The sequence below is a fragment of the Leishmania mexicana genome, chromosome 32, assembly GCF_000234665.1.
Source record: "Leishmania mexicana MHOM/GT/2001/U1103 complete genome, chromosome 32".
Classification (NCBI taxonomy): domain Eukaryota; phylum Euglenozoa; class Kinetoplastea; order Trypanosomatida; family Trypanosomatidae; genus Leishmania; species Leishmania mexicana.
In genome coordinates, this window is record NC_018336.1 from 16,177 (window position 1) to 29,471 (window position 13,295).

General features: G+C 58.4%; 6 protein-coding genes across 6 annotated transcripts; all 6 read right to left on the minus strand.

Moving 5' to 3' along the window:
* Positions 1–637: 637 nt before the first annotated feature.
* Positions 638–1,180, minus strand: LMXM_32_0080 (conserved hypothetical protein; the record flags this gene model as incomplete). Its single annotated transcript, XM_003878204.1, has 1 exon — positions 638–1,180. One exon carries the CDS (start codon positions 1,178–1,180, stop codon positions 638–640), a length of 543 nt encoding a protein of 180 aa, XP_003878253.1.
* Positions 1,181–1,725: 545 nt separating this feature from the next.
* On the minus strand, positions 1,726–3,573 carry LMXM_32_0090 (conserved hypothetical protein; the record flags this gene model as incomplete). Its single annotated transcript, XM_003878205.1, has 1 exon — positions 1,726–3,573. The coding sequence occupies one exon, from the start codon at positions 3,571–3,573 to the stop codon at positions 1,726–1,728; it is 1,848 nt and encodes a 615-aa protein (XP_003878254.1).
* A 1,213-nt stretch (positions 3,574–4,786) lies between these two features.
* Positions 4,787–5,779, minus strand: LMXM_32_0100 (conserved hypothetical protein; the record flags this gene model as incomplete). The annotated part of the gene is made up of 1 exon (XM_003878206.1): positions 4,787–5,779. The coding sequence occupies one exon, from the start codon at positions 5,777–5,779 to the stop codon at positions 4,787–4,789; it is 993 nt and encodes a 330-aa protein (XP_003878255.1).
* Positions 5,780–8,425: 2,646 nt separating this feature from the next.
* LMXM_32_0110 (conserved hypothetical protein) lies at positions 8,426–9,484 on the minus strand (the record flags this gene model as incomplete). Its single annotated transcript, XM_003878207.1, has 1 exon — positions 8,426–9,484. One exon carries the CDS (start codon positions 9,482–9,484, stop codon positions 8,426–8,428), a length of 1,059 nt encoding a protein of 352 aa, XP_003878256.1.
* A 650-nt stretch (positions 9,485–10,134) lies between these two features.
* Positions 10,135–11,046, minus strand: LMXM_32_0115 (hypothetical protein; the record flags this gene model as incomplete). Its single annotated transcript, XM_003878208.1, has 1 exon — positions 10,135–11,046. One exon carries the CDS (start codon positions 11,044–11,046, stop codon positions 10,135–10,137), a length of 912 nt encoding a protein of 303 aa, XP_003878257.1.
* A 735-nt stretch (positions 11,047–11,781) lies between these two features.
* On the minus strand, positions 11,782–12,882 carry LMXM_32_0120 (conserved hypothetical protein; the record flags this gene model as incomplete). Its single annotated transcript, XM_003878209.1, has 1 exon — positions 11,782–12,882. The coding sequence occupies one exon, from the start codon at positions 12,880–12,882 to the stop codon at positions 11,782–11,784; it is 1,101 nt and encodes a 366-aa protein (XP_003878258.1).
* Between the last annotated feature and the right edge of the window lie 413 nt (positions 12,883–13,295).

Here is a 13,295-nt window from a genome sequence, read left to right on the forward strand (position 1 = left end):
GTGTGAGTGTGAGGTTCAACACATGGGTGTGGTAGCCGCAGAGATACGCCAATGACCACGCAAACACACAGGAGGCCCATTGCACGATGCCTTGAACACTTGGCAGTGCGGTCATCACACAAGAAGATAATGACTAAGGCCAGAGTGGCCCGCGGAAGGCACGCGATGCGCCGGTACGACGGGTCAGTGGACTTCTCCGTCTTCTGGAGAAGCGACCAGGTCACACGGGAGAGAGAAAGCATCGAGGAACACCGCGGCTCACGTTGTCCTTCTCCCCCCTCGCCGTCAACGAGACAATCTCTTCCAAGCAGACACACATACACGTCTGTATGGTGGAAGAACGGGACCGCTACACCACGCTGAAATGCCAGCGTCTCCGGTTTTCTCGTGGTTTGTCCATCTTAGGTGTCGCACAGTGCAGGTGCGATGCCACGCCGCAGCGGTATACGCGCGCCTCTCCATACCAAAGTACCCTTTCGGCGCTTCACCCCGGAATGCGCTGCTGCTTTTCGTCACAGGACCCGTGACACCGAGGCAGCAAAGGACGAAAGAAAAAGATAATGAAGCACCATCATAGGTTTCCGACTGACACGCATTCACCACCCACCGACACCAAACGAACGACGCGCCAGGCAGTTCACGACGCCCCAGTAACGGGGGAACTAGGCAATTTTGTGATAACTTGAGTGTAGTTACTCTGCATGCTCGCGAGGAACCGTAGATTTAGAGGTCCTTCAGTTTCGTCGTACCACTCAGACGGGGCGTCACGACGCCGCGCCTGCCGCTGAGACTCCATAGCTTTCTTTGCTTGCGCCTCCAGTTTTTGGCGCCGCAGCAGCACCATCTCCGCCACCCGCGCAGCGCCGGTGGTTGTCGTCAGAGGATACTTGTCTACCTGGATGCCGCGGCGCTCGAGCTCACGCTCGAAGGCACCACGGCCGCTATGATGAAGGCCCATGTTGTTGTTGTAGCTCTGTGTGGCGCGGCGGGCATTGATGCTGTTGCGCGTCTGCAGTCGCTCCATCCCATAGTACCACCGCATCATCGACCGCGCGGACAAGTACTTGTTGGCGTCAAAGTCATTCACATGGTCCTCGTCCCAGAGACCTGTGCCCCTCTTGTACTTCATCGTGAAGCCGCCGAGGCAGAGGGCGGAGGGCCGCATTATTCCTTGCTGCATTAGTCGGAAAAGTCGCGAAGAGCTTGCTCCTCGCTGAGAGACGGCGTTCGCGAGGAATGACGATAAGCGACGTTTGCGCGTCACCACCGGCACGCCGAGCGCAAAGAGAAAGCGAGAAGAGAAGCGGAGAAAAGCGGCGACAGGTGAGCACCCAAAAGTGTCAGCGCAGGGGAAAGAACGTTCACTGCGCATGTCAGTGGGAGAGGGGAACGAAGAGGGTGGGGGTTGAGCACGTCCCGAGAACGAACTTCGCGAGTCACCAGTCTTGAATGAAGGCACGGAAACGTTTTCTTTTGTGGGGCTTTCGCATGTATGCTGACCGACAAACGGCTCTGTTCGGTGTTGTCCGTCGAATGCGGGAGAGGTGCGGCGTGCTGGGGTGTAAGTCACATACTACAGGAGCAAACATCAGCGAAGCCGTGCGTGGCACTCACCAGCAGACAGGCACTTGGAAGGCACGCATGCGCAGAAACAAAAAGCGACACAAACGGTTGATGGATTGCGGTAAGACTCACTTGCGGGCACGCCTCCGACGAGTGCATGTCTCACTCAGGCGTCGATGCCCACGACCAACAGCTCTCGCCACTAGCAGACACCACGTCCACTGTCAACGAGACATCGTAGTCAAGCTTCAAGTTCGCTGCAATAAGACCCTTTATCGCGCCAACGTGCAGCGGTATTGGCACCTTCAAGCTATCTGCCACCTCAGCAAATGCGAGCAGGCATGCTGTTGTGCTTGGCGTGTCATCTGCAGCAGTGGCGTCTGGAGTAATGGCGGGACGGTGCGCCGTGCCCATCAGGCCCAATGTAGTCAACGCCTGCATCGCATGTCTCGTGGAAAGCGTAAGGGGCGTGGTATGGGTGATGCCCGTAGCTGTCCGTTCAACAAACGCACGTAGAACAGTATCCGACACTTGTGAGAATGAAGAGTGCAGTAGCGTAACGGCACGCAGAAAGTTCTGGCGATCGTCAAGCAGTGCCTCAAGTAGCATCACCAGCACGCCCATATGTGGCAGACACCCACGCGCTGCCGTCGCCTCCAGTACCGCAAATGCACCTTCGAAGTTGCCGGCCTCTATGTAGAGTAACGCCCACCAGGAGAGGGCGTCGCTCTCCACAGTTCCCAACAGATTCACAGCGTGTTCGACGGCAGACGCGGGAATCGCCGCAAACAGGTGTGCGAGAGAGCGGTCACCCTTGGCAAGGGCAGCAGCGGGGAGGACCTCACGCAGGCACCGACGCAACACGCCGCGATCAAGGATACCGAATGAAAGCGTTTCTGAAAAGAGCGCTACTGCGGTGCCGTCGGACACGTCACAGCTCGAAATCGCAGCACTGGAGCGCTCCGCCTGAGCCCAGAAGATGAAGTGCGCCTTTTGCTGCGTCCTGCGGTGCGTAAGGTGGACATGCGCGAGACTGCGGTGTGCCGTGCGCAGCTCCGTGGAACGCGTCAAACCCGCGAGGGCCAAAGCCACGCTAACGCGACATGTATAGCGCATTAGCGTCGCGATTTGTTGCTGGGTATGACATTGGGGCAGAAGAAAGCGCGCAGTGACAGCGTTTCCTTCGCCGAAAAGGAAGTGCACGGCGCTCGCGGCCTCCAGCGTCGTCATGTACGCTTCAGCAAAACTCCGCCAGCGGTCGTTGTGGCCGTTGTCCGTCACACCCCACTTCTGCACAACCGATCGTAGCAAGACAAGGGTCGAGTAGCGACGCAAAACAGGAGGCATGCCGCTGCGTGTTGCAGAAAACCACCGCATCGGTGGCTCAGGCAGCGCACACATAGAGTGTATTACGTCACCGTACCCCCACCCTCCATCCGGTGCCAGTCGCGTCGGTGGTGGGACAAAGTTTGACGACGATGAAGCGTACGCGCACGCTTCATAGAAGAGACCGCACCTCTCAAGGCATTGCGCGATCGTGTCCGTTGGGATGCCCTGGTCCTCCATGCAGCCCAGCACGCGCACAATGAACCTGCAGGCGTCATCGTGAGACGAGAAGGGAACTGTGGAGGAGCAAAGCACACGCTCTATGATACGCACCCAAGGCAACAATGGCATATCAGTGATTTCTGGTAGTCTCGTAGAAAGGCGCACCCAATGCACTGGCGAAAACGAATCGTTCCGGAGGGCCTCCTCCACGTAGCTGCCAAGCTGAGTCTTTGAAAAAGGTGTTGCATTCGTCACAATCATAGAGAGAATATCGCACTGTTGATCGGCAGTGAGCTGCTTGAAGATGGAAAGCAGCGCTGACTCCTGGCAGAGAGGTGACACGTAGCAGCTGAAAAACACATCTGCAATGGCGCCAGGTTGGCAGCCTGTGCTGCAAGTGTTACCATGCCCCAACGATACCGTCGGTCTCGGACGCCACTCCGTCCGCTGCACCAGCGGCATCACATCCACCGGGCACAGAGTCTGCGCGTCCAGTTGGCGTCTGTACCACTCCCGCCGATGCGCTGACGTCCAAGTGCCATTCTCGTCTGAGGAGGATGTCATGCAGCGGGTACTCGACACAACTGCCGGTGAAGGAAAGCTGCTCCGTCCAGCCAAAAGTGAGATGCTTCGACTCCTCTGAACAGTGGCGGAGAGAGAGCACCGAAGGCAAGCGGCATTATCAGTGACGGAGCATGACCCATGTCTGCAGGGAATGACAGCACATGAGTCAAGGGAGAATTCGTTGCAAGACACAAAGGTGGCCGAAGCAGTACGCAGGTGAGCCTGTCGCCCCCGACGATGCAGTTCGTTCGCACCCTTCTGAACGCATGGTACCGTCACATTGAACAACAGCCCTATCAGCGATGGTAGGTGCATATTCACGAAGCAGTTGCTTGTCAGAGCAAAGCAATACGCAGGGAGTACCTGTTGGGGTGGTACGCATGGTGTGTGGTAGACGTCTCGAGCACGTGCGCACGCGCGCCTTTCGCCGTTGCCTGAAGACGCCGGCGTATCTCGAAGTGCACGAGCCGACGAAGAGACGAGAACCAGTCTTTCTACAGGCTCACCGATGCACCTGCGCATCGGGCACGAGTTCCTTGAACTCACGAAAGGTACGTCGTGGTTACCCTTCCTTCTCCTTTTCCGGCTATGGGAGCACTCAAATGCGCACCAGACATCAATCCTCGTTTGTCGACCGACTACTCCGGATCATAATAACGGTGAGGGCGTCTAAGAGAAAGGACACTGGAAAAGATGAGGCGATGGCCGAGGTAAACGAAAGGAGCAGGAGAAAAAGTGCAGAGGGACGACTAGGGCACAACCCATCCACATCGGCGATGCTCACTGGCCAGTGCTCTTGCACGAGTCCCGCTCTTCAACCGAGTGCCGCCTCGTATGCACGACCGCCCACCCCGTTATGTCGCAGCGAAGCGGTGTGCCCTGCGTGAGCCGCGCCGGTCGCTGTCGCCGGAAGGACGGCGCGTGTGCACTCGGGGGTGCGCGTAGCGTGGTGGCACACAAGGACACCTACTTGCACTTTTTTCAAGGTAAGCAACGGTTAACACACCCCCGCAAGAACTAAAGCGATGGCAATCGGGGCAGTTGCCCGACAGAGGGCTTGGCGAGCAAACGAAGAGGTGCAAGGAGGCAAAAACACGGTCAACAGGCTTTGCTAGTGATACCCTCGGGTTGTGTAAAACAGGGCAGCAGTAATCCCGACACCGGCTAGCAGCGCTGTGTTGGCGGCCATGCCCTTGAGCTGCTCGCCACATAAGATAGTCAGGCCAATATATACGAAAGAGCCGCTCCCTATCGCCTGCACTGCTGCCAAAATCGAAACCGATGAGGTTGTGGTGGTCGTCGAGGGCACCGACGGCGCAGCCGGCGCCGCGGCGTTGAAACCGGCGCTCGTTACCGCTGGTGTCGCGCCCTTCAACAATGCGGCACACATGATAACGCAAATCACCGTGATTGGCGTAAGGAGAAGCCACACGCCGACCGGGCCCTGAATTAGTCGCCGCCAGAAACGATTGGAGGAGCGGTTGGCCTTGATGCACGCCTCACCGTCGCCCTCACCGCTCATTAGATCTTCCTCCACCTCAGAGTACATCTCTTTCGCCACTGAGACGCCAATTACGAGTCCGTCGCAGAACTTGTGCCCTGAAAGCGGCACCGTTGCGCTGAGCAAGGCAGCAACATTGTTTTCAAAACCGAGCAAGAGGCCCTCCGTTATGCCATGGAAGCACATCAATATAATGAGAAGCTTCGACGTCGAAACAGAGCTGCCAGTGCCGCTGTCATGCGCGTGCTCCTCGTCGACGTCGAACGTCGCACCATGGCTGTGGGTGCCACCAACTTTTATAGATCGCTCGAGGACGGCAGGGATAAGGACGCCAAGAAGCATCCAGCTACACAGTGCCACCGAGTCGGGGCTGGCACCGGACTCCACCTCCAATGACTCTGGAAAAAAGTGAAGTAACGCTATCGTCAGCAGCATGCCAGCAGAAGCAAAATTGGCAAGCGACAACCACAGTTTCGTCGTAGAAAATGTCGCCGTCGTGTGCGGCCGTCGCCCACGTGCTCCAGGTGCCAGCAAGGCGGTGGCCCGCTCATCGCCGCCGCGGTGCACGAGGAAAATAGGAAGCCACACCCCAACGGAGCTCATCAGCGTGACCCAGCACGCTACGAACACTTTCGCGGCAAACAGCAACATTGGGCAAACGCTCTTGTCCAGAGTGCGCAGAACGGCGTAGCGATCGAACAAAAAAAAAACGAAAGACACACGAGAAGGGAGGTCCTTGAAAAGTCGCTGAGAAGTGCTGTCCCTCCGCGTTGCACTGTAAGGGCAGGAAGGCGTAAGAGGGCGCAGAAGACGAAAACAATGCTGGTCGAATGGGCAGGAGAGAGGGAGTGACTAAAGAAGCCAGCCAAGAAAAAAGTGAGGCTCAGCAATCAACCATGAGCATCCACAGAAAAAAATGCCAGATAAAAAAAGACCCCTTCAAGCGACTCAGGTCGTCCCCCACACACAGGGGGTGCATGTGGGGATGAACGGAGAGAAAGGGAGAAGCCGCCGTGTGCAAACAGGGGAAAGGGAGAATGGCGGCAAGAAACAGAAATGCTCGCTGCTCTACATGTGACCGTGTGCTTGGCAAGCCGATTTGAGACCGCCCCCTCAAAGAGTGAAGAGAAGGGCTGGATTCCTGGATATGATAAACCCCTCCGGAGGGGAGGAGGCGTTTTCCAGAAGTGCGCTGCTGTGACACGGCGTCATTAGTGCGAAAGAAGAGAGTGGAAAGTGAAAAGATGGAGAGAGAGAAAGCACAGAACACAGTACTAGAGCCAGACAGGGAGATATAACGGAGCAGAAGCTGAAGCATGCTTCAGAACCACAGCCAGTTCTCTGTGTGCACATGAGTCAATACATCAGCACGTCCTCACATGCCAAAGACTCGGATGCACGTCCCCCTGGCAAAGTGAGGGTAACGTTGAGTCAACCGGTTCCAGCACCAGGTGAGGGACGCTACACACAACCGGCACAGGGAAAATGCCGGGGCGTACACAAGCCCACTTCCACACATGCGACGACAAAAAGGGCGCGCGAGGAGCCCGCGCCGTGCAGACCAAGAACAGGCTGTCTAGGTACTCCTTCAATGATCCACCTCCGGCTGCATGGCCATCGAGGCCACAAATCGTTTGCAGTTTTTTTCTCTTTGGGTGGTGCCACTACTGGATAACGATGCATCGATACAAAGATGTAGTCGCACAAAGAAATGTGTTGGGGTCGAGATTCTCGCAGGCGCGACTCGGATACATGACAAAAAAACGAGCGCAAAGACATATAAAAAAAGGAGGGCTTTGCTCTCTCCAAGTGATCATCCTACATCCGGAACAAGTCAACGAATACGTGCATGCAACCACAGCTCACCGGTCTCCGCTGCACCACAGCGCCATCCACGCCGTCTGGGACGAGGCGTCTGCCGTCGCATCCGGGCGTGCGTCTAGCGGGCGCCACGTGTCCTTCCTCCGCTCCGTTCTCCGCGTGCGTGCGGCGCCAGCGGCGCCAGACCCACCGGCCTCGACGGCACGCCCGTGATCAAGGCCAACCGCACTCAGCGTCCTGCTCGAGGGCGGAGCCGGCGGTGTGCGGCGTGCGGGTAACAGGGGGTGGTCTAGCCCCATGCTGGATGTGCTCAGGGAGGCAGTCGGCCAGCCGCTGGCCAGAGCCCTCGGAGGCCCTGCACCCGCATGTCCCTGCCGTGCTGCTCCCTGACTCGCCTCAAGCCCCGGCACAGTGCCGTGGGGAGACCCCTCCCCCGCCCACAGTGGACTCCCGATGACTCCGTGGCGTGGCTCCGCGTGCTCTCTCGCCATGCTTCCGCCGCCTCCACCGCACCAGCCCACCCGGTCCGACGTAGGAGATGCCGCATGCATCGCGCACATGCGCTGTAGCGCTGATCCGCGTGCATCCCCTGCGCATTCTTTTCCTCTCTCACCCGTGCTCTCCTCTCGCCCCTGGAGGCCGTGCCTGGATGTGATACACCATGCCCGCTGCGGCGGACAGCGCGCGCATGCAGCGCTCGCGTTTGCCCATACGGGGGTCTGCTCCAGGGTGACCTTCTTGCCTGGAGAGACCGCTGTCCTCGGCTTCTGCCTCCGTCGACATCACCGGAGGGGAAAGGGGAGGGCTGCAGTGCTTGCCCGCATGCGCCACCACAGGCGGGGCGTTGCCATGAGTCTGTGGCGGCAAGGGCGCTCCACCCTCTCCTGCGTCTTCACGCCTCTGGCAAAGCGACAATCCATACCTGTGCGCTAACGCCAACGCTCCGCAACGCTTCTCAAGGGCAGGGTGCCGGGTCTCCGCCTCTCCACAGAGTGGAGATTCCATCCTGACACCACAGAGGGGGGACCGGCATCATGAGGGAGATGCGGATCGCAGTTTTTCGCAACGGTACAGTTGCGATAGCGCACACATGGCTGCCTTCGGCGAAAGGAAGGGGGTGTCGTGGTAGCACTGAGATCCATACACACGCATGCAAAGAAATGCACCACGGAAATGAGTTCTCCACATGACCCACACAGAAGAGCGGAAAACATGGAAGGACAAATCCAAAATCATAAACAGCGAGATCGAGTCGGCATCACAAGCACCAGGAAGCGCGTGTGCGCATCAACAATTCGTTTTCTCAGCATGCCTATCGCGATGAAAACAGAAAACGGCCACCGTTTACACTGTTAGTGAAGGTGGCTATGGCCAAGGGTGAGGGGAGCGGAGTACTGTACATGGACGTTTGGCGCGTCAGTGTGCCAGCTAGAAGTAGCGATGGCTTTGCCGGTCGTCGCGGATGTTCATGCGCCGCTCGCGCTCGAGCGTTCCGTAGAGTGTCTGCTGCAACATGCGCCCCTCCACCGTCTGATTGATGGCGTCGGTTGTCTTCGGTTCAAGTGCGCGAGGAGCCCTGGCATTTTTACCGCCACGGTGGCGAGTGACCAAGCTAGAGCCGATGACGGCAATGTCGACGCCTCCGCCGTGCTCCGACATGGTCATGGTAGACTTGGCGAACAACCGGCGTGTGTCGGCGCCGTGATGGATGCACGACACGTTGTGCTGTGCGACTGGGACGTGCCCCATGTAGGTGACCGACGTGTCCGCCAGGTACTTGGGAGTGCCGCGGAACAACTCGTTTGAGGTGCCCATTTGTGTGATGACCTTACTCTGCACCTTCAGCTCCTGTGAGAGTGTCTCGGCAGGAAGCCTCGTCAGAGGGGCGGTATCGTAGGCGATCTGCTCCTCCGTTTGTGGCTTCAGCTGGGTGCACTCTACAATGTCCAAGTAGTTGCTCTTCACACCAAATTTCTCCTGTGCCATCGCGGCTGGCATCGATCGCGGCTCAATCGGGTGGTAGGTGGGAGTGGGTGGGCGCAGTCTAGCATCCTCCGCGCGCTTGGTACGGATGTCGAGCGAGCGTTGCATGCGACCCACCAGACCGCCGCGCCGGTCGTCATCCTCCCGTTCGATTTTACGAGCCGATGCGTAAAAGCCTAGCGGGCGCTCCGCCTGCAGGTTGCGCGCCGCCGCGTGGGACGTGGACTCCCAAGCGGAGGTGGGATGGTGGTGCAGGATGTAGGTTTGCTCCCCGCTTGCGAGAGCAGCACCGTCCGCTGCCACAGCGCATTCCGTGGTGGCGTGAGCACTAAGGGTATTGGTAAGACAACTTGCCGGACGCGCAACGTACGCCGCGTCGTAGGTTGTTTCGATTTTTCGATGGAGCGAGGTGCTCGTCGTTGGCACCTCCTCACGCATCTTGGGCAGCCGGGAAGCCAAGCTGGCGCGCGTGTTCACGGCTGTCTTGGACCGAACCTCCATCATCTCCGTAATGACAAAGCCTTTGTGGCTGAAGAGTCGGATAGTAAACGGAGAACAATGCGCGGGCGCAGGAGGCACGAATTGCGCAGCCTCTAGGCGATTTCCGACACTTGTTAGTTTCGACAACTACAAAAGGGGACAAGGACGAGGAGGAATGGGTACACGTACACGAGGAATCACACCGGCATTATGACCGCCAAAGGGTCACCCCGAGACGCACAGGTGATGCATTTGGCTGCGTAGAGGCCTTTGCCACGCAGTTGTACCCAATATCTAGCGAGACGCCAAACCCTTGAGGAACGGTGCCGGAGATGAGCAGGGAGAAGAAGTACGATAGAGGTGGATGACCGGACACACTTTTCTCTAGGCGCACCACCACCACCCTGTACTTCCTCGACGTAGCAGCCTTCTCCCCATATAAAACAGCGAGCAGCGCGCTGCGAAAAGGGAGAAGGGGCAGCCGCAGAAAGATGAGATGAGTGAGTGCCAAAACGGGCAGCGACTTCTAAACGCGCACTGTACGGTGCGGAAAAGGCAAGCAGGCGCGCACGCGTGCAAAACGGCACCCCCAGCAGTATATCTTCACCGCCGCTCGCCCAGTGTGGGCATGCACGGGCGAACAGTGAAAAAAAAATGAGCACAGAGAAGAGCCATCAGTAGCCGCACCGTCGCCCTCTTCGCACTTCCTCAAGTGCCCGCTGAAACGCCTGCCGTTCTTGTGCAACACCGCTCTCGCGAGTGGAGGCGGCCCGCACTAATGCGCTCTCTGCGCTGCCTCGGCGCGCCCCACCACCGAGCGACGCTGTTCCTGAGCAGTGGCCCCGATGCATCGCTGAATACGAAGCGCTACGCGTGCTCGGGGCCTCGTCCCTCCTCCTTTGCAGAGCTGCAAGGACAGGGTCACTTCCGTCGTCGAAGAAGGAATCGGCAACGGCGTCTCGCATGGTATGACCGAATATGTTCACAAGCTCCGCCTGATACTCTGCCAGCTGAACCATGCGCTTGTACTGCCGCTGCTGATCCAGCTCTTGCCGGAGGCTAGCTTGCGCACGGCGATACTCTGCCTGGAGTCGCTGCTCTTGCAAAGTGTAGAAAAGACGCTGTGCCTCACGGGCATTCCTCAGCACGTCATCGATTCCACCTTTGCCGCGGTGAAGAAGTTGACCGCGCGGCGGCGATTCGCGAGTTCGGATCACCTTGCGTGGCGTCTGTGCCTTTACCGACGTGCTCCTCAGCTGCAAAGCAGTCGCGGCCGTGCTGGTGCTAGCGTCCCTGCGCGCTGCCGCACGTGCAAACGGCTCATCTCTGTAGTCCGTTGCCTCAGCATCTCCCTCACGATACTCACTCGTTCTGCGGATGCATCGGGGCAACGGCGGGCCCTCCACAGGCCGCCAGACCAGGCACACGCCATAGCGTGGGTCGCGCACGAGATTGGGTGGTGGCCGCGTCACCTCCAGTGAGGGAGAGTTCGAGCTCTCACTCCTACCACTTTCACTGGTGTCACCGAGACTGTGCTTATGCATGCGACTCGCGTTGAAGCGAACATTCGCTGCTGTGGAAGGCATGCCGCTCCTGTAACAACAACAACCCCGTGCTCCTAGGATGCGCGTTTTGCACTCTACGGAAAGGAAAGGGAAGCGCGCGACCACCACTGTGAACGCAGCCGCTGTGTCTTCTAAAGCAACAAACGACGACTTCCCTGCACCTCCGATGTCGTCCTGAGGGGCGAAGACAGGCGACAGCAGAAGTGAGTGCAGCTGCCTCGCACGGTACCGACTGAAAAGAGGGAGCTGTTTTTAAAAACGAAGAAAGCAAAGTGGCGGACAGTGGCGAGCGCAGCGCGAAGGTGCGCAAGCATGAGAGGCGAAGATCCACGAATGCGACACAAGGGGCAGCATATTGGCGCCAAGGACAGATTTGACCTCTTGCGATGCGCATCGAGTGTCGAGACGGGCACGCCGCTGTAAGTGCGAGAGAAATGAAGCGGAGAGTGGGGCCGTCGGACGTCGGAAAATCGGCGCCTGCAAAAGAAGCAGCTGGGTGGTGGTCGTCGTGGTGGCGGCGATACAAGCTGAAACAAATCTCTTTGAGACGGTTGATCAGGCGCAAGTGGCAACCGTCGCGGACCTTTCGAGCCGGGGGGACGGAGACGCATGCGAGTGTCCGGTTCATCAAGACCCACGAAAACAAGCACTGGAGATATCGGCATCGACGCCTACACACACAAAGACACGCGCACTCACGTGCAAAGGCACGCAGATGCATCTCGAATACGGCAGCGGCGCTTGTTCGCACCGCTTCTAATCAGAATCGTCGTCCCACTCGCTACTCTGCGTGGGCTTGGACACTTCGACACGCTTGTCGTACACGTACCTCGGATCGCCAGGCTTCACGACCTTGGCTTTGAAGCGCTCATTCATGACCTCCTTGAACTCTTGTAGCGTAACTTCATCGGCGTCGTTGAGGTCAACGTTTTCCAGCGCAGCATCGGGGTCGCGATACAGAAGGCCCAAGTCCGCCTTCTGCGGCTTGCTGCTGCGGGCTGTCGGCGCGTCCGGCGAGGGGGTGCTCGCTATCGTTGGCAACAACGCCGCAATGGACGTTGGTGCGACGGTGCAAGTTGGAGGTGCAGTCGCCGCTGACGAAACAGAGCTCTGACCTTGAAGGCGCTGGCATCGTATAAGCAGTGATTGAAATTGCGCCTCGGAGAGAAGTGCCTCATGCGTCTTCGCAAGCCGCCTCGCTAGCTGCGCTGTGGGCATGTCAGGGCGCAGGTTAGTGCGCAGGTGAATGCGGCGAACATGCGGCACACCGGCCGGCCTCTCATACTCGATGTAGATTGTAGGGGGGTTGCCCTGGATGCCCGTTTTTGTGGCGCGCGCGACGGAGCTTGCCCCTCGGCACCACCACTGTCGCGGTGTGAGAACCTTAATCATGAGACCTTCGATGACATCAGACACTAGCTCGTCGCGGCTCACCTCGTGCAACCCCTTCTTCTGAAACTCAGCGCCTCTTTTCTGAATGAGGTGGTCGATCACGTCAGATGGCACGAGGCAGGGAAGAAGTGCCGCACTTGTGCGGAGCGCCTCGGCGTACTCGCTGAGGCTTCCGCCGTCCGGATACAAGCTCGACACTAGCTCCTGAGCGTCGGCGATGTCGTCCTTGTGTTTTGCATGCAATTCCTCCAGCAGAGATGTGTGGCGGCTACACATCTCGTGATACCAGGGGCTTTTCTTGACATCCAGTGCAATTGTGGGCAGTGGTACAACAAGCTCACTGGTCCACTCCGCGTGAGTGCGCAGCACCAGCTCTTGCACCGCTCTCCGTGGGTCGTGGCGGTATTTTCGAAAGAGGTGGTACACGAGTGCCCAGAGCTCTGCACCAATATCATCTACAATCATGTTTATGAGTGTCGTCCACCGACACACGGAACCCTGTTCTTATGCCTGTGTGAAGCGGCAAGGGTGCGTGTAGGTGACGACGGTGACGGAGATTGGCCTCGTGCACTCTAGCGGAGAGTAAATGCCTTTCGCGGGGTGTGCGGCGGAGGTGCGGGGAGATACAGAGAGAGGAGAAAAGGGGCGACGCGAGAAGAGGGGCAGTGGTGCAGTGCCTCTGAGGGGCGGGGAAGGAAACAAGCGACACCTGCGCCGAAGCGCCACAGCACGACGTTCGCCGCTCCTCTCTCTTGTCCTTCGCACTCTTGCGCGGTTGGAACGTGTACAAAGGGTGGGAGAGAGGGCAGCGTAGCCCAACATCTCAGACGCTAGTGGATTATCGTGTCCTCGAAACAGCACTCGTGGAAAACCTGACC